The sequence below is a fragment of the Camelus bactrianus genome, chromosome 23 (assembly GCF_048773025.1).
Source record: "Camelus bactrianus isolate YW-2024 breed Bactrian camel chromosome 23, ASM4877302v1, whole genome shotgun sequence".
In the NCBI taxonomy this organism is placed as follows: Eukaryota; Metazoa; Chordata; class Mammalia; order Artiodactyla; family Camelidae; genus Camelus; species Camelus bactrianus.
This window is the reverse complement of record NC_133561.1, coordinates 4378083-4404509: the sequence shown is the minus strand read 5'-3', so window position 1 is coordinate 4404509 and position 26427 is coordinate 4378083. Positions and strand designations below refer to the sequence as shown.

The 26427-nt window shown below is 40.3% G+C and overlaps 1 protein-coding gene across 2 annotated transcripts in view; it reads right to left on the bottom strand.

Moving 5' to 3' along the window:
* Nucleotides 1-26427, bottom strand: part of KCNT2 (potassium sodium-activated channel subfamily T member 2) — a 282806-nt gene that overhangs the window by 36441 nt on the left and 219938 nt on the right. For both annotated transcript variants that reach the window (XM_010974039.3, XM_074351598.1), the window contains 4 exons: nucleotides 15473-15584; nucleotides 4747-4848; nucleotides 1151-1234; nucleotides 133-261 (listed from right to left, as the gene is read on the bottom strand). In XM_010974039.3, coding sequence (XP_010972341.3) covers nucleotides 133-261; nucleotides 1151-1234; nucleotides 4747-4848; nucleotides 15473-15584 — 427 coding nt within the window. The remainder of the gene's footprint in view (nucleotides 1-132; nucleotides 262-1150; nucleotides 1235-4746; nucleotides 4849-15472; nucleotides 15585-26427) is intronic.

Sequence of the window (26427 nt, the reverse complement as noted above, 5' to 3'; positions counted from 1 at the left end):
CGTTACCTTGTGTTCAGACGGCACTCCTTTCCGCTTCCTCTGACGTATTTCAGAAAGAAGTTTCTAGATTTAGGAATGGCTGTGTTCAACCAGACTAAACATGAAAACAGGGATATTTTGGTATTTCCAAACCTCAGACGTAGCAAGTTTTTGAGATTCAGTCCTGTAGATCCCGATGGGAACGTCTCCGGTGGAAGAACACAGCTTCTGGTAGAGTCTGGCGTAGGTTCTGATCCACAAGTCGTCCTCCGTGATCTTCATCTGCAACACAATCCACACACATTGCCACCTATCAATAAACACCCAACGGCTATTTTTCACTTCTCACAGGTAGCACTTACTGATATTCTCAGATCTCAAAGCGGCACATCATCAGTGCTTTATCCCTGGATTAAAATTATTTATTGTGTAATATTTAAGTCTTATCCCTGGGGTTCGCCCAAACTTGAGAAACCAACTGCTCCACCTGTGGCAACGTGACATTGTGTTAGTTCAGCTGACCTCGTTTTGTGCAATATCACTCGTAACTGACTGGGAGTTGTCAGACAACCTGGGAAGACTTTGTTTCAGTAATAGAGGCTGCTCCTGGAATTTAGTGGACAGGGTCTGCAGATGCTACAAACCTTAAAGTGCGAAGGACACTCCAGCACAGAAAAGAACTGCCCATCCAAAGTTCTAACAGCACCCTTCCTGAGAAAGGTGTGTGGTAGGAACACAGGGCTCCCAGACGGGAGGCACAAGTACCTGCCCTTCTTTGCTAATCACAAATTTGCATTGTCGGCAAGTCGCTTCATTAAATGCACTTGGACATACTACACTCATTTATCAAGTAAAGGAATTAAACTGCATGATCACTGTGTTCCTTGACAGTGTGACATCCTAGGTCAGTAACCATTAATCTCAAATGCCAGCTAGAAAAAAAAAGTTCCGAATTTTGTACAGAAAGGCTATTTTTCTGGATTATAAATTTAAATAATATGTTTTTCCTGAAACTTTTTTTTAAGAAACTAAAAAACTGGGATGCTATTCTTTGAGCAGATATTAGAAAAAAATTAGTAAATGACATAGAAAAGTTAGCCAAAGTCCATTACAGGTGGATTTCAGAGCTTCCTCCTGGAATGATCCTTAACTCCGCAGAGAACTAACTTACGGAACAGAGAAACCCCGATCCTGGTGTAGTGTCCAATCCCAACAGGAGTCTGGTGATGGAGATCATATAATCCTTCACAAAGGACTGCAATATAAACAAAATACATATTTACTAGGTGTACGAAATATGTAGAACAGCTTAGAGTATGAACATCTTATCACTGCTTAAAGGTTATTTCTGATAACACATCACTAAGCCTCCATAAACAAGGAAAGAAAAATCTATCTTGTCAGTGTTCTAAATACACACGTACAGTTAAGCTGTCCATAAAACAGTAGGAAATGATTATTTTCTAGAATATCCTGAGATGCTTAAATTTTATGAATGCTGTTAAATAGGTTGAGAACACTTCACTTTTAATAACAAAAAACTATGAGCTGAAATAAAAGAAAAAATCTTAAAAAATACTTCAAAGAACTAAAATGTGCAAGGAAATATTTCAACTAGCTTTTGTTTTTTGTTATGATTAAGCTTTATGCTAGTAGAATAAATTTCTAATATTTAAATAAATCTAAACAATTGGTAGGTCATTAAGTATCATGATGAGACTACTTTATTTGCTAACATATATATTCTGACATGTTGTTAGGACACTATTCAATAGTGAGATTATTGGCTGAAGGGTGATTCCAATTTCTTCAGTTTATTTGCAGCTCTGCATGAAAAGAAAAACTCAACCCATGCAAGCAAACTTCACCATGACATGTAATAGTTACTTCAGAAACTGTATGAAATGACTGCTTTGAGTTGGGGCGTCAGGTGTTAACAAGAGAAATATGTAAATAATCATCCAGTTATTCTGCACAGCAAAGACTTTTAAAAAGTTGTAACACCTTTAAAATAAATCCTCTAGACTACTTTGCTCATTACTAATTTATTTCACCAAGAGCTAGTTTCAGAAAACTAAACCTTCCATCTAAGAAAGAACACAAGGAAACACATCCATTTCCTTTTTTCAGGTCAAGTAAATGGCACTTTGGTTTCCAAGGTATATTAGTCTCCTAGCAGTTAGGACATGAACATAGTGGGGCCACCAAGAGGAGTCGTGACAGGCACCCACCGTTAGCATCATTCAATTTCATTTCTCACTCAGTGTTTGCTAAAGAAAACTTTTTAACAAATTCTCGAGCACTTAAAACTATTATTTTCCAAAATGAAAAACAGAAAGTAGTTCTGGAAGAGAAAGTAAACTGAAGATCTGGCCAATGACTATTTTAAATTATTTTAGAGCCAGATGTGGTAATACAACTAACGTTTACTGCATGCTTCACTAACACAGTCTTTGTCCAGAGATGATTTGTCGAGTAACTTTATCAAGGTGTGGACGAGAGTTAGGCATGAGCCAAAGACGTGGCTAGTCCCATTTAATACCACAAAATCCATGCACCGAATCTCACATAACTCGATCAAAGAAGATTGTTTTTCAGTTTCATGTAGTATCTATTTACCTTTATTTTAGAAAATTTTTTTAATAATTGGTTTTCCAGATCTACAGAGATGAGAATTAATAAAAGTGATTAAAAATGTAAAAGTGACCTGGTTTTCCAGTGGGATATAACAAACAAACAAATAAACAAAAACCTCCAGTGAGTTAAAAAAAAATACTGTCAGAAACTCAAGCATTACACAGACGCAGAGTCATTTACTGCCGGGAAAGGGTTGGGAGTAACCTGATGAGCTGTGCGTGGCCTGAAGGTGAGGGTTCACACTACACACCGGGTAGCTGATCTTTCTAAGCCCTGTGCCATCCCATTTATCATGACTGATAACACCTCCCGTAGGACAGTTTTCCTTGGGGAAGCAAAGTAAGTGATGTCTACGGTAGAATTATACTAATTAAATCACCATACAATTGTAGTCATTGATAATGGTTCCTGAAATATAATGCAAACATTTATCCTGAAGACGATGCACTTTAATCATTAACCAAAACAATCAGATTGTATTCAGTATATTTTAAGAATACAAGAAACAATTAAATTGTATTCAGTATATTTTAAGAATACAAGAAACAATTAAATTGTATTCAGTATATTTTAAGAATACAAGAAACAATTAAATTGTATTCAGTATATTTTAAGAATACAAGAATGTATATTATGTAATTTTAGGAACTAAAATATTTTAAATTTCTTAACTTTTTTAATCCATAAATGAGTACCTATCTGAAAAAGGTACCATTAAAATACCCCATTTGATGTCAGGAGAAGGTAATGGGCAGTTACTACTTTGAAAATTATTGTTCTAGTTCCTTCTTCCTGCAGCAGCTTCAGAAAACATGCCATTTCCTGTATCTCTACGTATAACAAAAAATGCGAAGCAAAATGAAGGGAAAGAAAGCAGCACTGCTTTCCAAGCCTGCAGAATGTTTTCCTTCTAGTTAGTTTATATGTACGGCTTTCTCGTGGGATCTTATTTGAACACAAGATACTGTGGCTACAATATCTGAAAACCACTGGTGCATCTTAACATCAAGCATTTGACCGCCATTGACATAAATCCCCTCAGATTCAACACTGCTCTTCAAACAATTCCTCCCGTCCAACCGGCTCTTGAAGAGCTCAGAAGGATGTGTGCCTGCTAGTGGGGTTTGGGGTGGAAGCCTGACTTCCGGGGGCGCCCGGATAACGTGCCTGGCAACTCCATGGAGAACAGGAGTGTGTGTCCTTCTTCGCTGTGTTGCTCCTGTACTCTCCTGGCATTAGCAGGTGGTCTGTTGACACTGCCAGGGGCACACTCACGGGCACAACTAGCCCAAAGGCCAGCAGAAAAGCTCCCACTATCTTCGTATTAGTTTATTCAGTCAAGCAAGGTAGAAAAGCCACCATGAAATACATGATCATAAAACACAACAAAATGCTTGAATGCTCAGTTTGAGATTAAGGTTCTCAAATAACTTAAAGTCCTATGAATATCTGTTTTTCTCTTAATGGATATATTTAGAAATTATCTGATTACTTGAAGCAAAGGATTTAAAATATTACTGCTGTTCAATTTCTGGCAGAGTTAAAAATATTAAAATATATTGGTATAAAATAAAATCTCCACAAATGTCTTAGCTCTGATAAAATGACAATGTAAAACTTTGGCATTCAGGAACAAACTGAATGGTTCTTAGTTGTTGTAAAATCTTTCTTACATTTTTCTAAAGTAGGCAATAATTAGCAAATTTTTAAAATGTACCTTTGCTCATCAGTTTATTGACATCAATTTGGTATCTTATTTTTAAAAAATGTGTTTAGAAAGCAGGCTGTCTTTTTTTAAAGCTAGTGATTTTTTCTTAGCTTTCTTTTTCAGTGTAGTAACACACTTAAGAGTAATATGCAAAATATATTAAATTGTTGCAATACACATTGTATGTCTCTGGTGTCAAAGAATGCCTAAAAATTATTAGATTATTCTGAAAAACAGTTTTTTTTCTTACAGTAGGTTTCATAGGCACATTTATGTCACTAAATACATGAAAAAAATACTGGATTGCTTCCAGAGCCAGTTTTAGGTGAACAGCTCCATGACCACCACTGGGATGTATTAGTGTTTGACAAAACCTAAACAAAACGGAAACACTTTGGAGAGAGACACAGAACACTGCGTACCTGGTAAAGGAGCGTGTCCAGCATGCTGATGCTGAAAACCCTCCCGGCAGCAAAAGGCAGTCGAAACATGAAGGCTAAATTCGAACCTCGCTCTCGTTCTTTCTGTTCAGAAATTCGAAATAGAAAAATGTGTGAGCATTCTCTATTTTCTGACTTTCTGCTGAGTTACATTTTCCTAACATATGTGATGACTGACATTTTTATTATACGGTTCTTAGCTACGAACATGCCACTGCTTCACTTTTAATGGCATTTTGAATGTCCCTTTACTTTCCACAACCAAGTTTTCTTCATCAATTAAAACACCCAGTAGTTAAGGACGATGCATCGTTTCGTACATTAAACACTTATTAGCTCTTCATACATATTTCTGAAAAGGGCTGGAAGTGACATTAATACAAGGAGCAAACACAATAAAATCATTCCATCAAATATAAAAAAAACCTAAAGCCACATCCTGTGCCATAACACTTAGAAGATCTACTTTTTTTTAAAAAAACTATTTTTATTTTTTTGGAGGGGTGTAATTAGGTTTATTTATCTTAATGGAGGTGCTGGGAGTTGAACCCAGGACCTCGTGCATGCTAAGCGCATAACCTACCACTGAACTGTATCCTTCCTCCAAGATCTGCTCATTCTCTTCTGTAAGAATAAAAATATAGGCAGGTAGGAGCCAGCACCCCCAGCGGTTTCTAGCTTTCTGTCATTTCAGCTTTAATTTGTCTATCCACCTTTTAAATTGTGCCAGCCACACCAATCTGCTGCCAAGCCTCTGTAAATGACCAAAACAAAAACAAAAACGAATCGTGCGTGTGTGCGTGCATGCGTGTGTGTGCGCGTATACTAGAAACACAAACAAGGTTGCAGTCGAGCGTTGCCACTTCCGGTTGTAGGACCTTGTACCAGTCACTTAAACCCCCTGTCCCTCCATTTCATCACCTGTGAAAGAGATTCATGTTGGTGATGACATCCCGTTGTCATGATAACAAATAAACAAGAGCAAGCACCTAAAAGCATTACATACAGTAGGCACTTAGTAAGTATCACCTTCTATTATTATTAATGCTTGGAACATGTCAAATTCTGCAACACCTCGAGGACTTGACACTGCTTGCTTTCTTCCTCTAATGCGACTTCTAAATTTTTACGGGGCTGGTCTGGTGTTACCGTTACAGCTCGGATATTACTTCCCCAAAGAGGCCTCCTCTATCACCTGATTTAAAAGAGGCCTTCCCCACTTACTTGTCAGTAGAACCCTGTTAATGACTTTCACAGCATTCTGAAATAATTCCTTATTTTTTAATCGGTTAACTGTTTGTCTGAGGCAGACCAGTGAGTTCCAGGAGGACAGAGCTCATGCTTCTACTTTCTGTTTCAGAAACAATGCCTAACACGAGGCCAGGCACACAGTCAATGCAATTTTATTGAACAAATGAATGAATTCTGCCTACATCTAAAGCAAACGTGTTGCATAAACTTTGTAACAGTCATAGGAAGAGGCAAGAAACGAACAATCCGAGGTTCACTCAACACCCCTCTCTTCTCACTTCGGTTCTTCATGGAGGTTTGAACACGGAAAAAACAGCAATCTTTGCGTTACGCAACGTTCTCTGACTTTAGTATTTCTTTTGACTGTTGTGTTTTACAAAATACAATAATATTTCTGCGACTGCCTGCAGGACCAGCATATACTATAATGTCTTTTGTTTTCAGACATATCATATTTCCTTCCTTAGGAGAATTCTGGATTCAACTGAAGTTTCAATGATGATTTTGTGTTTTCCTAACAATCACTTATCTAAAAATATCTCAAAGAAATCTGAGCCAACCAAATCATGACTGAAAGATCCCAGACGGTTTAATAGCCTTGCTCTTACCTATCTCTTCCATTTGGTTTGCTATCATGAACATATGCTTTTGTTGGAAGAAGAAATTTGTTCCTGGCACAAATTTTGTTTCCTTAAACTGTGTCCATCCAGTACCATATGGAATGAGATGAAAAAATTATTGGACTTAGCGGAACAGCGTGGGAGGTGGAAAAAAATCAAGAATTTTATTGGCATAAGTTAATGGTTTCCAGTTCCTATATTCTCAACTACAATTCTTTGACATGTCTTCATTCTTCTGCCTGGACCTAAGCACAATGTAATCCCCAGGTCTAGCGGCTTTTCTCAGCATTCATCCTACTTGACCTTTTTTTTTATAGTATTTGACCCTTTTTCCCCCTCTTTTCCTCCTTCTTTGTCCCCATCCTGTCCCTACCTTAGTTCACCAACAGCCCTCAAATCTTATTCCCAAATTCCCAGGTCCTGGGCAAACAAACTCTGCCTTTCCTCTCACCACAAAGCTGCTCACCCAGGGAGTGGCCTTTTGAATTCAAAGCAGAAAATCCTCACATTCAAATACAAGTCTTCAACGGATTGCTGAAGTCTGGGGCATCCTGTTTGTCCACCTTTCTTCTTATCTGCCTTCTTCCTCTACCTGCTTATCTACCTTTTCTGAGGAAAGAGACTCATCTCTATGGAAGCACAGCTCTGCACACACAGCTTCTCCGAGATGGGCTGTCTCTTCCAGAACAGGTTTCCCACCAGAGCCTCTTACTGAGATGCGTGCTTGGGAACCAGGGAAAGAGAGGATCTGGGGTTATTGGTGGCTTTAAAGCAATCTCTCTTTCTCTCTCTCTTTCATTTCTCCTCCTTTGGTACTGCACACAGAAGAGAGGGGCCATTCCAGTAATAAAGAGCATTTATCTCTGCATGTCCACTGTTCTTCTTGCCCACGGAAAGAGTAGGTTCCTACCACCGCCGTGCATACACACACGTGCACACATGCGCGCACGCGCACACACACACAGAGTCAATTCCAGTCCATGTGGCAGCTCAGAGGGGGTCCATTTGATGGAACACTCAGGGATTCCTTCTTGTTTATGAGGACTCAAGGCTGACAACTTAGGCCCATATCCTAAAAAACCCTTGAGTCAACCCAAGGCAGGTTCACGCTGAGGGAGTCTGGGGTGTGCAGGACCCTCTTCCTTATCGTGGAGGGGAAGGCAGAGTATTCCAGGCAAAGTTACTACCCTGCCACACTGAGATACAGGGGTGAGGTGACTGGGTGGGTTACCACCCGAATCAGGCCATCTCGACAGGGGCTCTCGGTGATTGCACTGAGACACTGGCCCTGCACCAGCACGACCTGGGGAAACCAGGACCCTGACCACGCCACTTAGAAATACACAACACACACAACGTGGCTTCCTGCCCCCGTTCTCCCCGAGGCTCCTGAGAATTGACAAGTTTTGAAGGTTGGAAGCTTCTGCAAAACATGTGGGTTCAGAAAGAAAGAATGAAAGGATTTTGGAGGAAAAAAAGATTTTCAAGAAGAAAGGCCCTTGTACCTCAGTATTTCATGTGCGTGCACCTGAGGATAAATGCCTGCCAGCCATACGTGAGCACGCCTGTCGTCACTCGCCTCACCAACCTGTCTTCTTAAATCTTCTAAGCCCTTGTCTCTCTGATGTTCTTTAGAACAAAGTCATTTTTCTTATGTCTGGCCCTTCCTGCTCTGTCCACAGCCAGGCTTTTCTCTCCTTAAAAATTCAGTGCTGACTTGATGGAGACAAACACAGCGGCTGTACACTTGTCTTCTGATTGTAGAAATCTGTCTGCCTTTTGACATCACTCTATCTTGACTTACAGTCCAGTCTATTCTTTGGACTCTTTTCCTTTTCTCTGATTTATCTTCTTCCTAGACTCTCCCCCATGAACCTCAGGATTAATTCCTTCACTAAACCCATTTCCCTTGTAGCTGTCTTCTTCTGAGAACTTATCTTTTCCTAAGGTTTTATATTTATACCTTTATGTGCACGACAACTTTTACGTACATATACATATATCTACTCCTATCCCTTTTCTAAGCTTTGTTGATACACCACTGCTCATTTATCACATACTTCAACATTAACAGACTTAAATAGACATCAATGTGTTCCCTACAGAATAAAGTCAACTCTTTCCCAGAATTCTCTTTTTGTATTTAACCAACATATCTCTTCATCCTGACAGTCCTAGACCAGGTCTTTATTATCTTATGACTGGTTTATTGAAATAACCTGCTCTTCCTCTTTTTCCCATAATGTGTCCCCATCTAGATAAATATATCAATGTCACAATGATATGATGAAAGTACAAGACTGACTACGTCACACCCCTGTCCCCACTTAAACACTTGCCGAAGCCCCCGACTCACTACACAAGACGCTCCGAGACGCCGTATCCGGGTGCTCCATACTCTGGCTCCCAAACTGTTTTGCAGGATGACTTCTTGGTAATTTGCAGCACGAACTACTGATGAGTTAGGCTGACTGTCCAGTGCAATCCTGAAAATGCCTCCGTCGGATTCAGACCTTGCCTCCCTATGGAGAATGATCTCATCTCACAGAACTCACTGTTCCCACAGCAGCTCTGCAAGCCATCCTCATCCCCTAGCACGTATGCTCCACTCTGCACCCTGCGAAAACCCGTTTGTACCCAGTGACGCTGCCCCACTGCTCCTGTGAATAATTCAGCATGCGTGATTTACTGTCTTTTTTTCATTAACGTTTCTTACAGTGCAGAAAAAAAAACCACTACAGATTTTATGACACTATTTTCAAGTCCTACAAGGTTTTTTTCAATATGTGTATTTTCTTTTGAAGTACAGTTGATTTAGAATATATTGTTCATTTCAGGTGTACAGCAAAGTGATTCAGTCATACAGATGTTCTTTTTCAGATTCTTTCCCATGATAGGTTGTTATAAGATATGAATATGGTTCCCTGTGCTGGTCCTTGATGTTTGTCTATTTTATATACAGTAGTGTGTATCCGTGAATCCCTACTAGTTACACAGTAAGGCCTACAAGTTTTAAAGTTATAGGAAAAAATAACAGCTCAAGAAAGTAACTCCAACTGGATTAGAACAAGTTCCACAATTACTTTCCTTCTGTACTTCTAGACAAGGAAGAAGTTGTATTAAATTTTCAAACTGCATTTTACCAGTGCTATTTTTTACCTATGAAAAAACTTAAACACGATTAATCGTCTTGACCATCCATTCCAGTTTGATTTTGGGGACTCTAACCTTGATCTACCTCCCTCTATCGCAAAAGACCAACATGTAGGCTAGAAGTTACACACTGACAGTGAATGGTCCAAATCTGAACTACAGAGAAGCTCCATTCAGCCTGCAAACATTTACTAAAGTCTAACAAGTCTTCAACGTTTAACATAAAGGTCTAAATTTCTGATTTCTTTAAATTTGGAAAATCTGGTATCATGGCAACAACCGCCCAGAATTGAAAGCATTTGCTCTGTTTTAGACTCATTGTTTCTTAGAAATGAGTCACTAGACCAAAGGGTTTCACCTGTTGGCACTGACAGGCGCTCAAGTTTCCCCTTTAGAAGATAAGGTGCTTAGATGTCAGGCAAAGGGCCCGCCAGGTCCGACCTCATCTAAACAGTAACGAAGGCGAACAGTGATAACATCAGAAATACCACAGTAAACTAAAAATATGTTTAAAATGTGTGTTGAAGAAAACAAAAGAGAAGAATTCAAATTGACTACAGAATACTCTCATGGCTTAGTAAAAATTCTAAGCAGTGTACTAAATGCAAGCACTTATCAGTTAGTGGTTATGTTCTAGTTTTGCAAAGATTCGTAGCTTTCCTGAGGAGAGAGGCGAAGCCACACATTCACGAGGCCACGGACTGTGCGCTTGCACAGGGCTTCAAGTACCCGGGAGGCCCAAGGAAGAAGAGGACGGTGTCACGAACAAAATGACATCAGATCTGAACCTCAGAAGAGAAGTTAGCCAAGCAAATAGGAAACAGTCATGAATTTCATGTGCACAACCCTATTCCTTTTTCTCTTTATAGGATAAGAAATTTAAAATATTTGTACTTTTAAAAGCTAAAATTTGGAGAAAACCAACCACTGTTCTTTCTTGTGCTTTTATAAAACTGTAAAATAAACTACATGTATTTACTTAGAAAAACAAATGAAGGTAAGTTCTGTATCATTTAATGATGCTCAAAAACTCACAAAATACAATTACAATTTTTAACATAACTGAAACAGGTTAAATCGACAATAATTCCCAGGATAGGGGGAAGACTGAAAAACAGCACGGCTTGTAGAATGCAGGTACCTCACCAAAAGGAGGTTTAAAATGTCTGCAGAAGCAGCTGGCAGTCGCACCTGGGAGAAGTTTCGGGTCAGAAAAAGTCAGGAAATAATCTTGACACCATAATTAAAGAAGAGCTCCCACTCCTTCTGACTAGAGTGTCAGTGTAGAAGTTAGGCTGGAGTGGTGCTCAAGAGAGTTTCCCTCGTTTTCATTGAGCATTAGAACCGTCACTCACGGGGTCAGCTCCAAGGAAGGGAGGCTGTGGATTTAAAGGTGATACTTAGACATCTGGGCATCTGAAAGGTAAACAAAGTGCATGAATTTCCTGTGAAAATGCCATGACATGGAGAGCTCTCGGCGAAGACTGCGTCATGCTTTTGAAAGATTAACAGGAATGCAGAAGAATGACTCACTGCTGAACCCAGACTATGTGTTTCGGTTTTATACTACCTCCAAAAGACTATTCCGTATGTTACACTTCCAAAAAAACCACTTAAATAAGTTTTAATCACATGAACACATGATGGATGTTTGTTATAACTGTCTTACATGACGTAAGCATTCAAAAATGGGGCTCCACAGAACAAAATCACTTTCAAAGTAAAGACTGAAGTCATATACGAATATACCATGGTGTACGTAATATATTAAAAATAAACTGTCATAATTTAGTTTTACAATTTTATGGCAGTATTTGAGACCCCAAGAATAAATTTTTTAAAAAATTACATAAGCACTAAAGAAAATATAATGGTTATAGATATTACAAAAAATAAAAGATTAGTCCAAGTTTCCAGAAAGCAAATATTCTGCCAAAAAAACAAAAACGAAACAAAAAAACAAAGCCAACAATGTTGAAATGTCAGTGTTTGCATAATTTGATACAGTTTGTTTATGACAACAAATACATTACAAATACGAGTAAGCGAAATTCTAGATTCTCATCACATTACTTGAAGGGATTTAAAGGAGGTGCTTTTTTAAAATACAAAATAAGAGTTTTAAATCTTGTGGAGAAATGTATGCACAACAGTAAGCTAATTATTCAGAACATTTTCTGAGCCTGTCTCTAATTATTTCAAGTTACATATTATGACAGCATTATGGATGGATGCTTTCAAGAAACTCTTCTAAAGTTTAGAGTAACTAATTTGCAAATAAGTGTTAATTGTTCCAACGTAATAAATCTGTACTGTGCTGACTTCAGGGTTTCAAAATGTCTCCTTTTTCTACTTGAGCTGTGAGTCTCTTTTGGTGTAACTTGGTACTACACAAACATGAAGCCCTTTTTGAAAGCAGAAGTTAAGATTTGTCCAGTTTTTTGGAAGAGTTTGAGATGGACTAGCATTAATTCTTCTTTCAATGTTTGCTGGAATGCACCAAAGACATCTGATCCTTGGTTCTTCTTTCTTGGGAAGTTTTTATTACTGATCCAATCTCCATACTAGTTACAGGGCTGTTCAGACTTCCTATTTTTTCATGATTTAGTCTAGGTAGGTTGACTAAATCTATCTACGTCAGGTATGTAAGTTTATTAAAAGACAAGTAGTTGCTGGCTTTGAAAATAATAAATGTTAATCACTATGGTGCTGTAATTTATTTTCATGAAATATTTAGCTCAATAAAATTATACAACTTTAATAATTAAACTTTTCTAACTTAGTTATATAAATCTATCGCTTTTCTGTATTTTATAGTTTGAATAGTTTTAAAAGTTTGATACGCGTTTTCACATTCACAGCAGACACATATGCGGCTGCTCAGCGGTGCTGCTGGAGGGGGAGCCGTTTACATCACAGTCTTGGTGAAGGCATTTCCTGGATTGTGCCCTGAACAGCTATTCTGGGCAGATGTCAAGACTTCTGTGTTGGGACTGCTATGACAGAACACCATACACGGGGTGGCCTATAAAAAGTAAAAGTTTCTTTCACACAGCGCGGCAGGCTGGGGAGCACAAAATCACGGGGCTAGCAGATCTGGTGACAGCGAGAGCCCACCTCTGGCCTCACAGACAGCCACCTTCTGCCTGTGTCCTCACATGACAGAGAAGTGAGGGAGGGCTCTGCGGTGTCTTTCATGGAGCATCATCCCCTGCGTGAGGTCTCCACCCTCGTGACCTAATGACCTCCCCAAAGCCCCGCCTCCTAATGTCATCCCATTAGGGGTTAGGTTTCAACATATGGATTTTGGGGGGAAACAGACATTCATTCTATGGCAACTCTGAACCTGTTGTGTGAAATGATAACACTGTGTACATTCTTAATAGACACATTTATACATTAAAATAGTTATCCATGTAAGTCACATATCATCACGCCTCCAGAGTAGATCAGGCAACGTTTAAAGAAACAGAAAGTAATTAGCATTATCCTGAAATTCTTTCTGGACCAACATGGAGAAAGGTAAGTATTTTCCTAAAAACTGGATAAGAAATTTTTCTAGTGAATCAAATCCTGTGTGGGAAGACAGCACCAAACTCCCACCTAGCCATTCTAGTACTCAGATTGTGAATACAAAAGAGTTCGACTTGTTTGGACAGAATTAAAAAGAAGAATAAGGCAATGTGCTTTAGTTTGTTCCTATAGATCTGTGTCTCCCATCAAATTATAAATTCTGTGTTTTATTCAAGTTTATAACTTCTATCCTTTAGCAAGGCAAATGGCTCAGAGCAGGTGCCCAGTAAATATCTAGTGGCTTGAACTTATTTAATACACGTAAAATTCTGCCTTCTTGCTGTCGTACAGTGAATTCATTAAAAATAACTGACATTCTCGCCTGTTGCGCCCAGGATCAATGATCAAACACGGAAGTACAGTTCGCCCTCTGTGTCTGCAGGCTCCACATCTGCTAATTCTACCACCCACAGACTGGAAATATTTGGGGGAAAAAATTCCAGAAAGTTCCAAAAAGCAAAACTTGAATTTGCCTCACAGTAGCAATTACTCACACAGCATTTACCCAGTGTTAGGTATGATAAGAAATCTAGAGATGATTTAAAGTATATGGGAGGATGTGAGTAGGTTATATGCAGCCACTACACCACTTCATATAAGGGACCTGAGCATCTTTGGATTTTGGTATCTACTGCGGAGGTGAGAAGGGAGATGTCCTGAAACTAAACCCCAAGGACACTGGGGGAAGACTCTATTATTGGGAAAACAGGATTCAAGCTAAAGCACGCCATTCAGGAAATGTTTTACAAATTTGAAGAAACCTGAAGGTAGGTGTGGTCATATGATTGCGTTCTAGCCAAGGGCATCTAAGCAGAATTTGTGTGCCACTCCCAGACCTGGCCCATGAGAATGTCTATCCGTTTAACACTGGCATGTGTATATGATTTCTTGCTGCAATTGGTTGGACATTACGAGAAACTTGCTCAGGTAAGAATTAGTTTCAAGTATAGACAAAAGTAAATAGGGAGCTCAGAGATTAACAGCTTCCAACATTTAAAAAGTGTGTGTTCTTGGATGCCAACAGAATAGGAGCTAAAACTGAAAAAGTCATTAAACAACAAAGTCCAACCCACCCATACTGTCTCAATGATCTCAAAGCAGTTTCCGAGAAGACAGGATGAGGAGACACCTTGATTTCAGACCTTCTAGCCTCACTAACAATACGCTGCCAGGGAGTCAGGACAGCGCTGGAGTAACAGTAACCAAAACAAAATGCAGTGAAAGGAAAAACTCACCAAAAACTGCAGGGCATCCTTATCTCTGTGTTATACTGTTATAAACAATGAAGATGGCAGAGACTTAACATATTTTTGCACGTATAAGATTGAATCTTATTCTTCCCTCTTACATCAAATTCTCCCAGTATATTAGTATCAAGTACATCTTGAATGCAAAACCCACTTATCCTTTCCCTCAGCCTGAACGCTAAGGATGGAAACCACAGTTGCTGTCCATAAAACTGGACTCTGCAACTCTACTATCTCCATTAGCATTATTCCAACCTCGTCCCAACCCTAAGAAGTCCCCACTTTGAAAGAGCCTCATTAAATAAATTTTCCAATTCTTAATAAACTTCAACCTTCCTTCTCTTACTCCCAGGCATCGTCAAAGCTCTCCTGCGGTGACGGTCTCCCTTAATTACGTACGAAAACACTTGGCTTTTTCTCAGACTGTGTCTTGGATATCTCTTTTGGGAACTAATTTTCAACAAAGCCTACAAGTCTTCAAAGACCTTAAGGATTTTTGAAAACTGCAAAGTTCTACTTAAATATAGATTTCTTGGCACAGCACTCGTGATATTATCGATAACGGACCTTGTAAGTGAGCGTACGCACTCCCACTGCAGTTGGGTCTCTCATACACCGTGCTTTCAGTTTACGCTTAATGATGATACAAGACATCTCCATCACGTTCATTTGTGATGTAAGTGCTTCAAATCCGTCCCTACACACTTAAAAAGTTATAAATTAAGATTTTAGCCCCCCAATAGGAGTTCAAAACAGCATTTTGAGTTTTACTATTTCACGGCATTTCTTTCCATATGTGGAAATTTCCAAAGTTATTCTCTCAAACCAGAAGGTTAAATGCAAGTTAATAATGAGGCTTCTTACCTTTTCCAGCTTTGAAAGAGCAAGGGAGTAACAGTCTTTAGCTCTGAATTGCATGAATCTCATGTTGGCTGGATGAGTCAGCTCTGTGATAATACTGAGACTGGAAAACAACCTACATTTCAAAGAAACATTTGCGTTACGCTAATAATCCAATGTGGGGTTTTTTATAACAACATCTTTATAAATGAGTGAGTGTTTCCAAGCCTGAGGCATAAAACTGCATGCAATTATCAGACTAGGATGTGCACATAAACTGTTCAGTACAATGCAAGAAAAATGAAACTCTAGTTCCCAAAGAATATTTTAACTGACGTTTTAGCATCATCAGAAAAATAAAGTCAGTAATTTGGCTTTTATTAGGTATTTTCTTCCTACAGATTCATAAAGCTGATGTAAGAAGTTACCTTGTGGATGATACTGAAATAGAAATTTACAATATGAATATGCTGATTGACAAAAATGTCACACGATGACCTTATTGTCCGTAATGTGAGTTCTTTGATCTTCTATGGCCCCTGCTCTCATAGGATCTGATTTTAAATGTCAAATCTTGCTACAGTGAACTTCTGAGAAGAGCAAATACTTTAACTAAAATAACAATTCGTTGTAATGCACTGAGACCAAGGCTCAGTTGACAGTGTTGTTCTAAGAGGATCCTGAGAATTTCCACTTGTCCGAGTTTTGCATTAGCATTCTTCCCGTTTACCTCCATCGTCTTATATGTACACACACTCGCACACATGCGTGCGCGCACACACACAGATGCACACATGATTTTCCCCTCAGAAAAGAAAGGGGGAGCTGGATAAAACCACAGCAAACACCTTCTCAGTGTTGCTGTGTTGCTGATTTGATCTTTAGTATTGCTGGCAGCTCTCCCGGTTCAAATATTTTGAGATTCTCTGTGGCAGCCAGTTCACATGATAATCAGCTTTGTTCTCCTATAGTATGTCTTCTTTTTTTTTAAGTTTTTTAACGTTTTTTTTTTTTTAGTTAAAAAAATTTTTTTTAACTGTAGTAGAGTCAGTTGCAATGTGTCAGTTTCTGGCATACAGCACAATGTCCCAGTCATGCATGTGCATACACATATTCATTTTCATATTCTTTTTCATTAAAGGCTAACACAAGATATTGCATGTAGTTCCCTATGCTATATGGAAGAAATTTGTTTTTCTTTTAATCTATTTTTATATATAGTGGCTAACACTAGCAAATCTCAAACTCCCAAATTTATCCCTTCCCACCCTTTTCCCTGGTAACAATATGATTGTTTACTATGTCTGCAAGTCTGTTTCTGTCAGTCAGAATGGCCATCATTAAAAAGTCCACATACGATGAATGCTGGAAAGGCTGTGGAGAAAAGGGAACCCTCCTACACTGCTGGTGGGAATGCAGTTTGCTGCAGCCATTATGGAAAACAGCCAGTATGGAGATTCCTCAAAAAACTAAAAATAGACTTAGCCTATGATCCACCAATCCCACTCCTGGGCACATATCTGGAAGGAACTCTAATTTGAAAAGACACCTGCACCCGAATGTTCACAGCAGCACTATTTACAATAGCCAAGACATGGGAGCAACCTAAATGTCCATCGACAGATGACTGGATAAAGAAGTTGTGTTATATTTATACAATGGAATACTACTCAGCCATAAAAAGAATAAAATAATGCCATTTGCAGCAACATGAATGGACCTGGAGATGGGAGTTACCTGAGGTTTACCTAATCAAAGCCTTTGAAAACCATGGTACCGTCAGGCACCTGATGAAATCCACTCTTTATAGGAAGAAATACAGCCAGTACTAACTATACGGCCTCATCTCCATTTTGAGGGAAAATATTGCAAATATAAATATTCCTTAGGTACAGCAGGTAAATTGTAATCAATTGGATTGAAATAGTATCAGCAAAACAGCAACCAGAACATGATTTCTTCTGTTGATTTTTAACGTTAAAAATATAATTTTATTTGTGCCTTTCATCCCTGTTCATAATAGTTGTGTTACCTTGAGGCGGCTAAGGAAGCACTAACCTCAGACCCCGTCAAGGAGAGACGGAGTGGAGCCCGGGGAGAGGGCTTGCGGGGGTGGCACTCCCCTCTTAGCTTTTTTCTTTTTTTCTCATGATGCTTCTTCTGCTTGAAATGCACTTTCCTCCCTCCTTGCTTTCCTCCTCAGTCTCTATACTTCGACATCTCAACAATTATTTAAAGTTCTTATCAAATCTCACTGGACATGAAACTTGACAGTTGCTTAAAGTCGAATCCCCAATGGCTCCCGGATATTAGACTTTCGTGGCTGATTACACTATGCCTTGCAGTGAATTCTGGTTGGCTTCTCCCACGACCGGGCGCTCCGCTTAAGCGTAGCACCGGGAAAGGCACAGCTGCCCCCCTGGTGCCCAGTCGTCCACCTTAGATTCCTTTTGTCACAGTAAGCAAATCTCTCAACTCTTATTTGTGTATTTTTGGTTCAGTGGATTAAACCTTGAAAAGGAGGGTGTGCAATTTAACTAGATTATTTTATGGAAAAACACCATCTAATCTGTGTTCCTCATGACTTTCCTTTAGAAGCTCTATTCTTGCTCAAAAGTCCCCAATGGTAGCAAATTTGATAAAGTTCCTTTTTTCAGAAACTTTTGAAAAACCAGAGGAGTGGCCTGATTGAAAAAAAATCGATTGACTTTTGGGCTGGCGCAATTCCATCTGGTAAGCCTGGGAAATGCCACCAGCTGACAAATCTCATGCCATCTGGACGTTTCAAAAGTATTCCTTTAAGAAATATTTTAAAATACCATCTCTAAAGATATTTACCATGAGATGGTGTGTCACAGACAATATTCGATTATCTGTCACAACAGAAACGAAAATGAATAAATAATACTGGCAAAATGGATCGGCAAAAATAAAGCCATATAGCCTTGTTTAGAGAATAAACCCCATATTCATGCCCTGAACTTCTGCAAAGGAAAATTAACTGACCTAAGGTTTTCCCTCTTTGTCTTTTCCCTTTGTCATCTTTTGGAAGGGTAAAAAAAAGGTACAAAAAGTGATAACATTTAAAATTTAAAGAGCATTATTCTTAGAGCTTTCCATGGATTAACTCACGCAGTCTTCAGACCATCAGGGAGGAATGTCCTTGCTTTGCGTTTCCGTCTGCACCCCCTCTTCCCTGGGCAGACGTGGGGCTGCACGGCTCACCGCTGACTCTGCCTTTTCAGCGTCTTCGGGTTTGTGCTGGTCTGAGCCAGGCCACGAGGTGAGCTCAGCCCTGCAGGGCAAGTCGAGTGGCTGTCTAGCAGGCCCCGATCACGGTTCCCGGGGAAGGTCTAGGAAGCCTAGCACCGCCAGACACCAGCTACATCATTCTGCCTAGTATCTGGGGCTCCATCTGCCTGACTTCTTTGCATCTCGATAGTTTCCAATTTTGCATAGGAAATCAAGAAAGTCATTTATTATTTCTTCAAATTCCCAAAACTACTCTGTGATTGACTGACAATTATTAGTTTGCAGATGAAGAAACCGAGGCACAGAGAGATCAAATAAAACATTCATGGTAATGCTCCAGTAGACAGGAGAGCCTGGGTCACATCCACAGCTGGGTTCTAGAACAACCCCCTCCAATAAACAGGTAGGCAGACCATGGGAAAGGAAACTCAAATGACCTGCACCCCCCAATAGTAAGTTAGTAAGAATATCTAGCAACGCGTTTAAGTTTCAGATACTAAAAGTCAACTCTATTTTAATCATTTGTAACCTGGACTTCTTGCTCTACCCCTAAATAATAGTAGTTAGATCATAACTTTGTTATTGTTTCAATTTATTGAGGACAATACTTAGTATCTAATTTAGCATTTTAATATCAAGTATTTGTTATTCAAAAGCTCTGCCCTCCAGGAGATAAAAAGAAGTATAATGTGAAATTCCTGCCTTTCAATTAGACTCTACGACCTCATAGAGGAAACTGCAAAAAATCCATAAATTATAAGCCTGCACCTGTTTGTCTAGGGGTGTAAATGGGGCTGACTGAATGGTTCACAAGTGAAATAGATTTAAGGCACGAGTGAATGGATAAGATAACTTGTGAGGAACATCTAGGAAGGTGTTGAGATTAAAAAGGCCAGAGAAGGAATTTCTGAGAAAACATAGCTATAAAGAAATGAAAAAAAAAAATGTATTTCATATTTTGGAAATTTTTGTCTTCTCTGAGAAATATGGTTTTTATCTTTCATTTATATTATTTTCCCAACTTTAGACAAATTTGTGATTACTTGAATTCTTTGGTTTATAATCCTTTTCTAACGTATTACAGCAGATAGAAGCACATGCATGGGTCGCTAGATATAGTTGAGGTCTTAGTAAGGGTCAGCAATAATATGATCGAGTGACCCAGTCGCTGTATTTAAGTGACTTCTAGAATGGAAATTGGATGGGACAACAAAATTTATGAGCTGTGCCATTTCTGTTCTATATAATGGACCTACACCATTTATGTTATTGTCAACTGAGAAACTGAATGCATCGTGTAAGTCTGCCCCCTAGTGAAAATCTAGAACCAAAAAATACCTAAATAATGTAGTATTTTATTGCAGTGCCCTTCATATCCACAAAGTATTACTTGTATTCAATTATAATACTTAATATTTATAAATTTTATTGTCTAATAGGTTTAGTTACATATGATTAAAATATTAATACTGTCAATCTATTTCTGGACCTCAGTGACCTAAATACATTTGAATATATAACATTTTAGAAATAAAATGACATAATAAGTCTATTTTCCCTAGGTACTAGGATCATCATAAACCAATACAGAAACTAAAAATACTGTAGTTTGTTCTATTTAAAATTTTTCTACAATTCCTTTATTTTCTGACTCAGCGATGTAAGTGTAATTGTGTAAAATATGGGTTAGTTAACTGGCCAAATTAATGCATGTATGTAATAAGTAATTTTGACATTCCCAGGTATGTTAACCAATGCAAAGATGAAAAACATACTATATACTCTATTTCACAGGCTGGGCAACTCTGAGCCTAGCTGCATTTATATATTACAGAAAAAAATAAACAAACATAAGAATATACAAATCTGGGAAATGTTTGTAATCTTTTAATAAAAGTATTACTGAGCTGGTGTGTTATGCTGTAAGTTCTGATCTGATGTGGTGGCTGGAATGATGCTTCTGAATAGCAAGGGGAAAATATTACTACATAAGGCGTATAGGTACACTCTGATGTGTGAAACCCCAGTTTTAGACTACAGTTGAATATCAGCAGTAAAACAAATAGGAACATATTTTAATTTTTACAAATGCTTTTAAAACACATTAGATGTGAATCTGAGGTCATAGTAATAACATGAGAATATAATAAATGTCAGATAATTCCTGTATTCAACATTTTTATCTATGTAAACCAAACAAAACATTAAGACTATTTTTGCACGATGGAAAGGAATCAATCTTGCATTGATACATACTGTCTCGGTATCACGAATTATGTCATTTCCCATGTATTTATGTGTGTCATTTCCTCAGTGAGACTATGACGGCTTGTGCCAAGCGAGAGACAATATTCCTTTTTCGTTTTTACTTCTGTCTTTGACATGTATGCTGTCATAGTCCTGGCAATTCAAAAGTCTTCTCACCCATTCTGACATTTCCCCAAACCATTCTTCACATTGTCACTAAACTAATAAATAAAATAGTATTATTTTATTCCTGTTACTCTTGAAATACAAAAGAACAACTTATTAATGTGCTCTTCAAAACCATGAATGTCCTGGCTTATTATTTCTTTTTAAATTTAAATTTCATTATTATTTTCATTGAAGTATAGTCAGTTACAATGTGTCAATTTCTGGTGTACAGCATGTTTCAGTCATGCATATATATATACACACACACTCACATTTGTTTTTATATTCTTTTCCACTTTAGGTTACTACAAGATATTGAATATAGTTCCCTGTGCTGTACAGAATAAACCTGCTTCTTATCTATTTTATGTATTATTTCAGCCCATGGCACAGCGACCCTCCCCTGGCTCTGCTCCAGGCCCTTGAAGGTGTGTCCTTGAATCCAGAGCCCTGGAATTTGCTGCCCCCTTGTGGGTGCTCTACTCATCTCTTTGCCGCTTAATCTTTTTCTAGCGGGAGGCATTCCTTCACCTGCTGGATGAGATGACATATTCTACCATTTTCTTTCACTAGTTGTCAAACTTAGAATTCTCTCATTGAATCTTTAAATGACTTGCTTAACCCTTCCTTGTACAGGGAAATGGAGCAAAACTTGCTACCCCAAAATGTCTTTCGTGTTTGAAGTTCCAGGCGCATTTTCATGTACCTGTTTAATACATTTAATCTGGGTACTCACACTTGCTCAGGAAAATGTGAAAATGTGCCACATTTTCCAAAGGGACCAAGTGCCTCATTAGGTAAAACTTCAGCAGGAGAAATTTAAATTTGAAAGTAAGCACCTGATTCCCTTCAGTTTGGAAATCAGACATTCACTTGCTGGGGCAATGTCTGTGCTGGGAAGGCCACTCGAGGGTCTTCTCTTGCGTGTGCACCCGAAGGTGTTCGGGCAGGTGGGACAGAGGGCTCAACGGGCTCTAACTGGACAGAGACCTCATCTGCTAATGTCTCTGCTGCTCTGAAATGCTCTCTGGGGGAGGTGGGGGGCCAACTGCTACGGATTCGAGGAGTTCCTTGTGAGTCAGGTAGTGGGGATCCCCCTTACTCCGGGGATCTGGAACCTCTGGGATAGAGGTTGGCCGAGAGGAAGTCTGCTGCTACATGGGGCTCCCAAAAGCCCACAGAGGAAAACCCACCACGAGAGAAGGAACACAGCTGGGTAAGGACCTGCTCCGGGGTCCCGGAGCAACACCTCACTCTGGCACCAAGCGTGCCTGAGCCTGGAGGCCCCCTTGGTGCAGCCAGCCCAGCACAAACTGCAGGGGTGCTCTCTCAGCGTCTGCGGGTCAAAGCTGTGGACGCCGTGCTCTAGGTTTTGGATGTTAAAGATGACTCACTTCCCAGGTGGGTCCTCTGGAAGAAGCGTGCAGGGGCCAAAGCAGCAAATTGGTGATTGCCTCACCGGGTGAAGATGCATGAAACAGTGCAGCCTGGATTTCAGCCACAAAACTGTGTTACAGATGCAACTCCAGAAGGAAAGGGAGTTCCCCAGGCCCCAAGTCTCCCCTAAGTCCTCCGCACACTGCCCCCCCCCCCACCATCTACACTGTCAGCGCATTAAGGAGATTCTCCCGTTTGCCTTTGGTCTTTTTGGACCAACTCCGAAGGTCCTCGGACCATCTGGGGAGAAGACAGCCCTGTCAAGCGCAGCTGTGTGTCCCAGTACGCTGGGCAGAGAGGGGCTCACATGACCACGCTGTGCTTCTGAATAACAACTTTAACCCTATTCCAGACTGGTCAGACCAGCCACATCAATGACTCGTGAACCAGAGCGCTCTTACTTGCATTTCAGACTTGAGTTCCACCTCGTTCTCGTCTCCTGGGCTCCAACATGAGCACAGACTGAAGACTTTTCTAACATATTCCTCAATAGTTTTAAAAGCGGAAAATGTAAAAGTCAAAATGCCCCACATCCAAGCCAAAGGTCAAAGTAATCAAGTTAAGATGGCACGGCCCGACAAGCTTCCATCAGAAACGCTCAGAGAAAGTGCAGCACCCCCTCCCCCGCAGAAAGTAAGAGACTGCAGAGATCCGGAGACCAACTGGAGCACACGACTGGATGGTCTCCCAGAAATAAATAAGCCAAATAAAATGCTGCCCGCAAAGCCTTGGCCTGATTTCCTACCAAGTAAAGTAGCCGTGACGTCTGCTTACAGGTTTTGGTGACACCGTATTTTCGACACAACGACTTGAGGACGCGTTCTGTTGGCCAGCAGCAGCCTCCAGGCACCACCCGGCCGCTGCACGCCAGGCGCTGCGCCGAGCGCCGGCAGGGGACACCTCACTCAGCCACCTCAGCAGCCCTGCCTGGCGGGAAGACGCGGCCGCGGGGGCTAAAGAGAAGCTGGCATCAGACCCTGCAACTCCTCAGATTTGAACCCCAAACTCCATCAACCCCCAGGGAACGACCCTTGGGACATCTCTTCACTATGTTAAGACACTTCAGCATAAGCAGTGGGCCAGGTTCAAGAGCTGGTCAAAGGGAAACTCCAGGGGCAGCCAGCACTCCATCTCACCACCCAGGGTGGCTCGGTTTGGTTTTCAATCAGAAAGTACACATCGCAGAACCAGAGCAGCTTCCATCCACAGCTCTGTCAACATCGCGGACCTCACTAGCTAACCAACTAGAAACTGGCTCCCGTTTGAAGAAATGACTGGTGATGGTCAGAGAGACGTAAGGACTGGCTGAGGTATTTTACAGATGCAATTGTGGAAAGAAATTTCCGAGCCCAAGATGAAACGGCTCCTGCCCTGGGGCCAGGTTGACAAACCAAAACTTAGGTAGCTTTCCTGTCCCTGTAAATGCCCTACTTGACCAGAAACAGCGTATCTCCAGTCAGCAATCCAAATACCAAGCCAGCTCTGGGCTCTGCAGTCATTTCCTTGTTCCTTATTCATTTTCCATTTTTTTCTCTTCCTTGTTTCTTATTCTTTATGCTATAAAGGCTTCCTGCCTCCTGCCCCATTTTTATAGTTCTCTGGACCCTTGGGAATGCAGACTGCCCACTTCATGAAGTGTTACCGTTTGTATCGTCTAAATGGTCTTATTCGTCTTTAACACTGCTGCCTCTTGCAAACTCAATGGCTGAGTCTAGTTCCCTTCGACCCGGGGCCCTAGGCATCATCCTCCATCGTCTGCTATCCACCAGGGGGAGCACATTTCTGGGCACCTGATGCTGCCTCATGAGAGCGAGTGGACCCCCCCACCGGGTGGTGTGGCCAGCTGCCTCTAGGGAGTCTCATGCCAGGTGGTGGGTAGAAAACCTGGAAGGACAGAACCGGGAGCAGGAGGAAGAGAGGAAAGGGAAACGGGGCTGAGTTTAGTGCCAGCCCAGAGCAGGGAGCCCACCATAGTTTGTTTAGGGCTTCAGCAAAGGACTGATGACCAGCACTGATCTGGGAATTTGATCTGGCTACGGAGGGACAAGGAGCCCCCCAGGTGACTAAGGACCATGAAAAGGCAGCAGAACCAGTGGACAGCAGATTCTAGTGGGGACAAAGGGCTGTTCAGAGTTGGGCGTCTTAGAAGAAATGAGGTAGAAAATAAGCAGCCATGCGCAGGGCGTTGAATGAAACTGAGCACACGGAGGGTAAGATGACTGGTGGTTTCAGTTCGGCCTCGACCATGAGACCAGGTGCCTAAGTTACCTTAGTAAGACACTGGAAGGGACACCTGTGGAGGGCTGTTGAAATCACCCACCATTACAGCAGAAGCAGGGCTGGCAAAGTCACGTGAACCAGGAAATGAAATCTCCACGGAACGTGGATGGGCGACCTCATGGGTGATAATGGGCTGCACCTGTAGGATGAAACCACCTGGTCTGTCCAGGTTTGGTCATCCGTCCGCGTAAATGGTATTCCATAGGGAATCAACTGGCGTCTGACTTGTTTATTATGTTAAGACTAGCCTAGGTTAGTATGCCTAGTTGAGGAGCTTCGTACAAAAGTTTCATATTTTTTTTCCCTGAAAAATATCATTACGTACTTAGAGAAATGATCATGCGTTTTCAGACACAGGAGAGAACAGAAGTGTTTCTCTACAAGGAAGGTATCTGAAAGTTCTTTTGAAATTTCTGCTTAAAATTTACTCTGTCTAAATGTGTTTAGGCATCACCAAAATTGCATAATTTTGAAAATATTCTGCTGAAGATAGAGGTAACCTTAATAGTTAAAAGATCCAAAGTTACTCATCCACTCATCCATTCATTCCTTCAACATGTGATGCCTCCTCCAGCAGGTGCTCAGGGAAGGCAACTTCACATGGTCAGCAACCCCATGTGTATCTGTCCTTGGTAATCCTGGTCAGCTAGTCCATTTTAAATGATTTAATTAGCGCCTTTGCACCTCTCAGTAAGATGGGGACTTATTATTATCTTGGAATGAAAATAATTAATTCAGAGAATGTATCAAACCAATAGAAACTTCACCATAATAAACTCACAGTCAGTTGAAAATTAAAACGGCATGTTTAATCAAAAAGTCTCAGGATCCTCTCCTGTTAAAACTGTAATTAGCTTTTGCGAAGCACAGAATCCAAAAGTATGATTTTATTTCATTCATTGGCTATAAATCTCATCCCTCTGAATTAATTTTCTACCCTGTGATTTTCTTTTTCATCCTCTAGATAAAAAAAAAACTTATACACGTCATATTTTAAACACGTGCTATGCTACCCTTAAATGTCCTGTTTACGTAGCTCAGTGACTAGTTAGCTATATTCTAAAAGAACAGCCCGTTATAGTAACTTGAGAGGGTGTATTACTCCTTCTGGAACAGGAGGGCCTCAGGCAAGTCCAGGGTAAACTTTGCAGGCGCTGTGACAGATTGTTTACATACCTGATTTCCCGTCTTCACGCTGACACCGTAAGAAGAGTTAATCATACTCCACATGCATTTTATAAATGAGGGAAACTGAATTTCAGTAAGGTTAAGAAACACATTCAAGGTCACAGAGTTAGTTAATCGCTGGCACCTCTAAGACGGAGGTCACGTCAGCCTGTCTGCTGCTCTATCGTCCCAGAGTCTACAGCTTTCCCACCCCGCCCCACGGAAGTGATTATGACCCTGCTAATAATTATAGTAGCTAATATTTATCGAGAAATTTAAAACTACCAGTCAGGTACTAAGGCATCATATGTTTTTAAATCTCCAGCAGCCCTGTGATTAAGACATTGAGGTTTAGAGAAGAAAAGTAATTTGCCTACGATCATATAATAAACAGTCACCTTAAGCGGGACACACAACTGGGCTCTCTC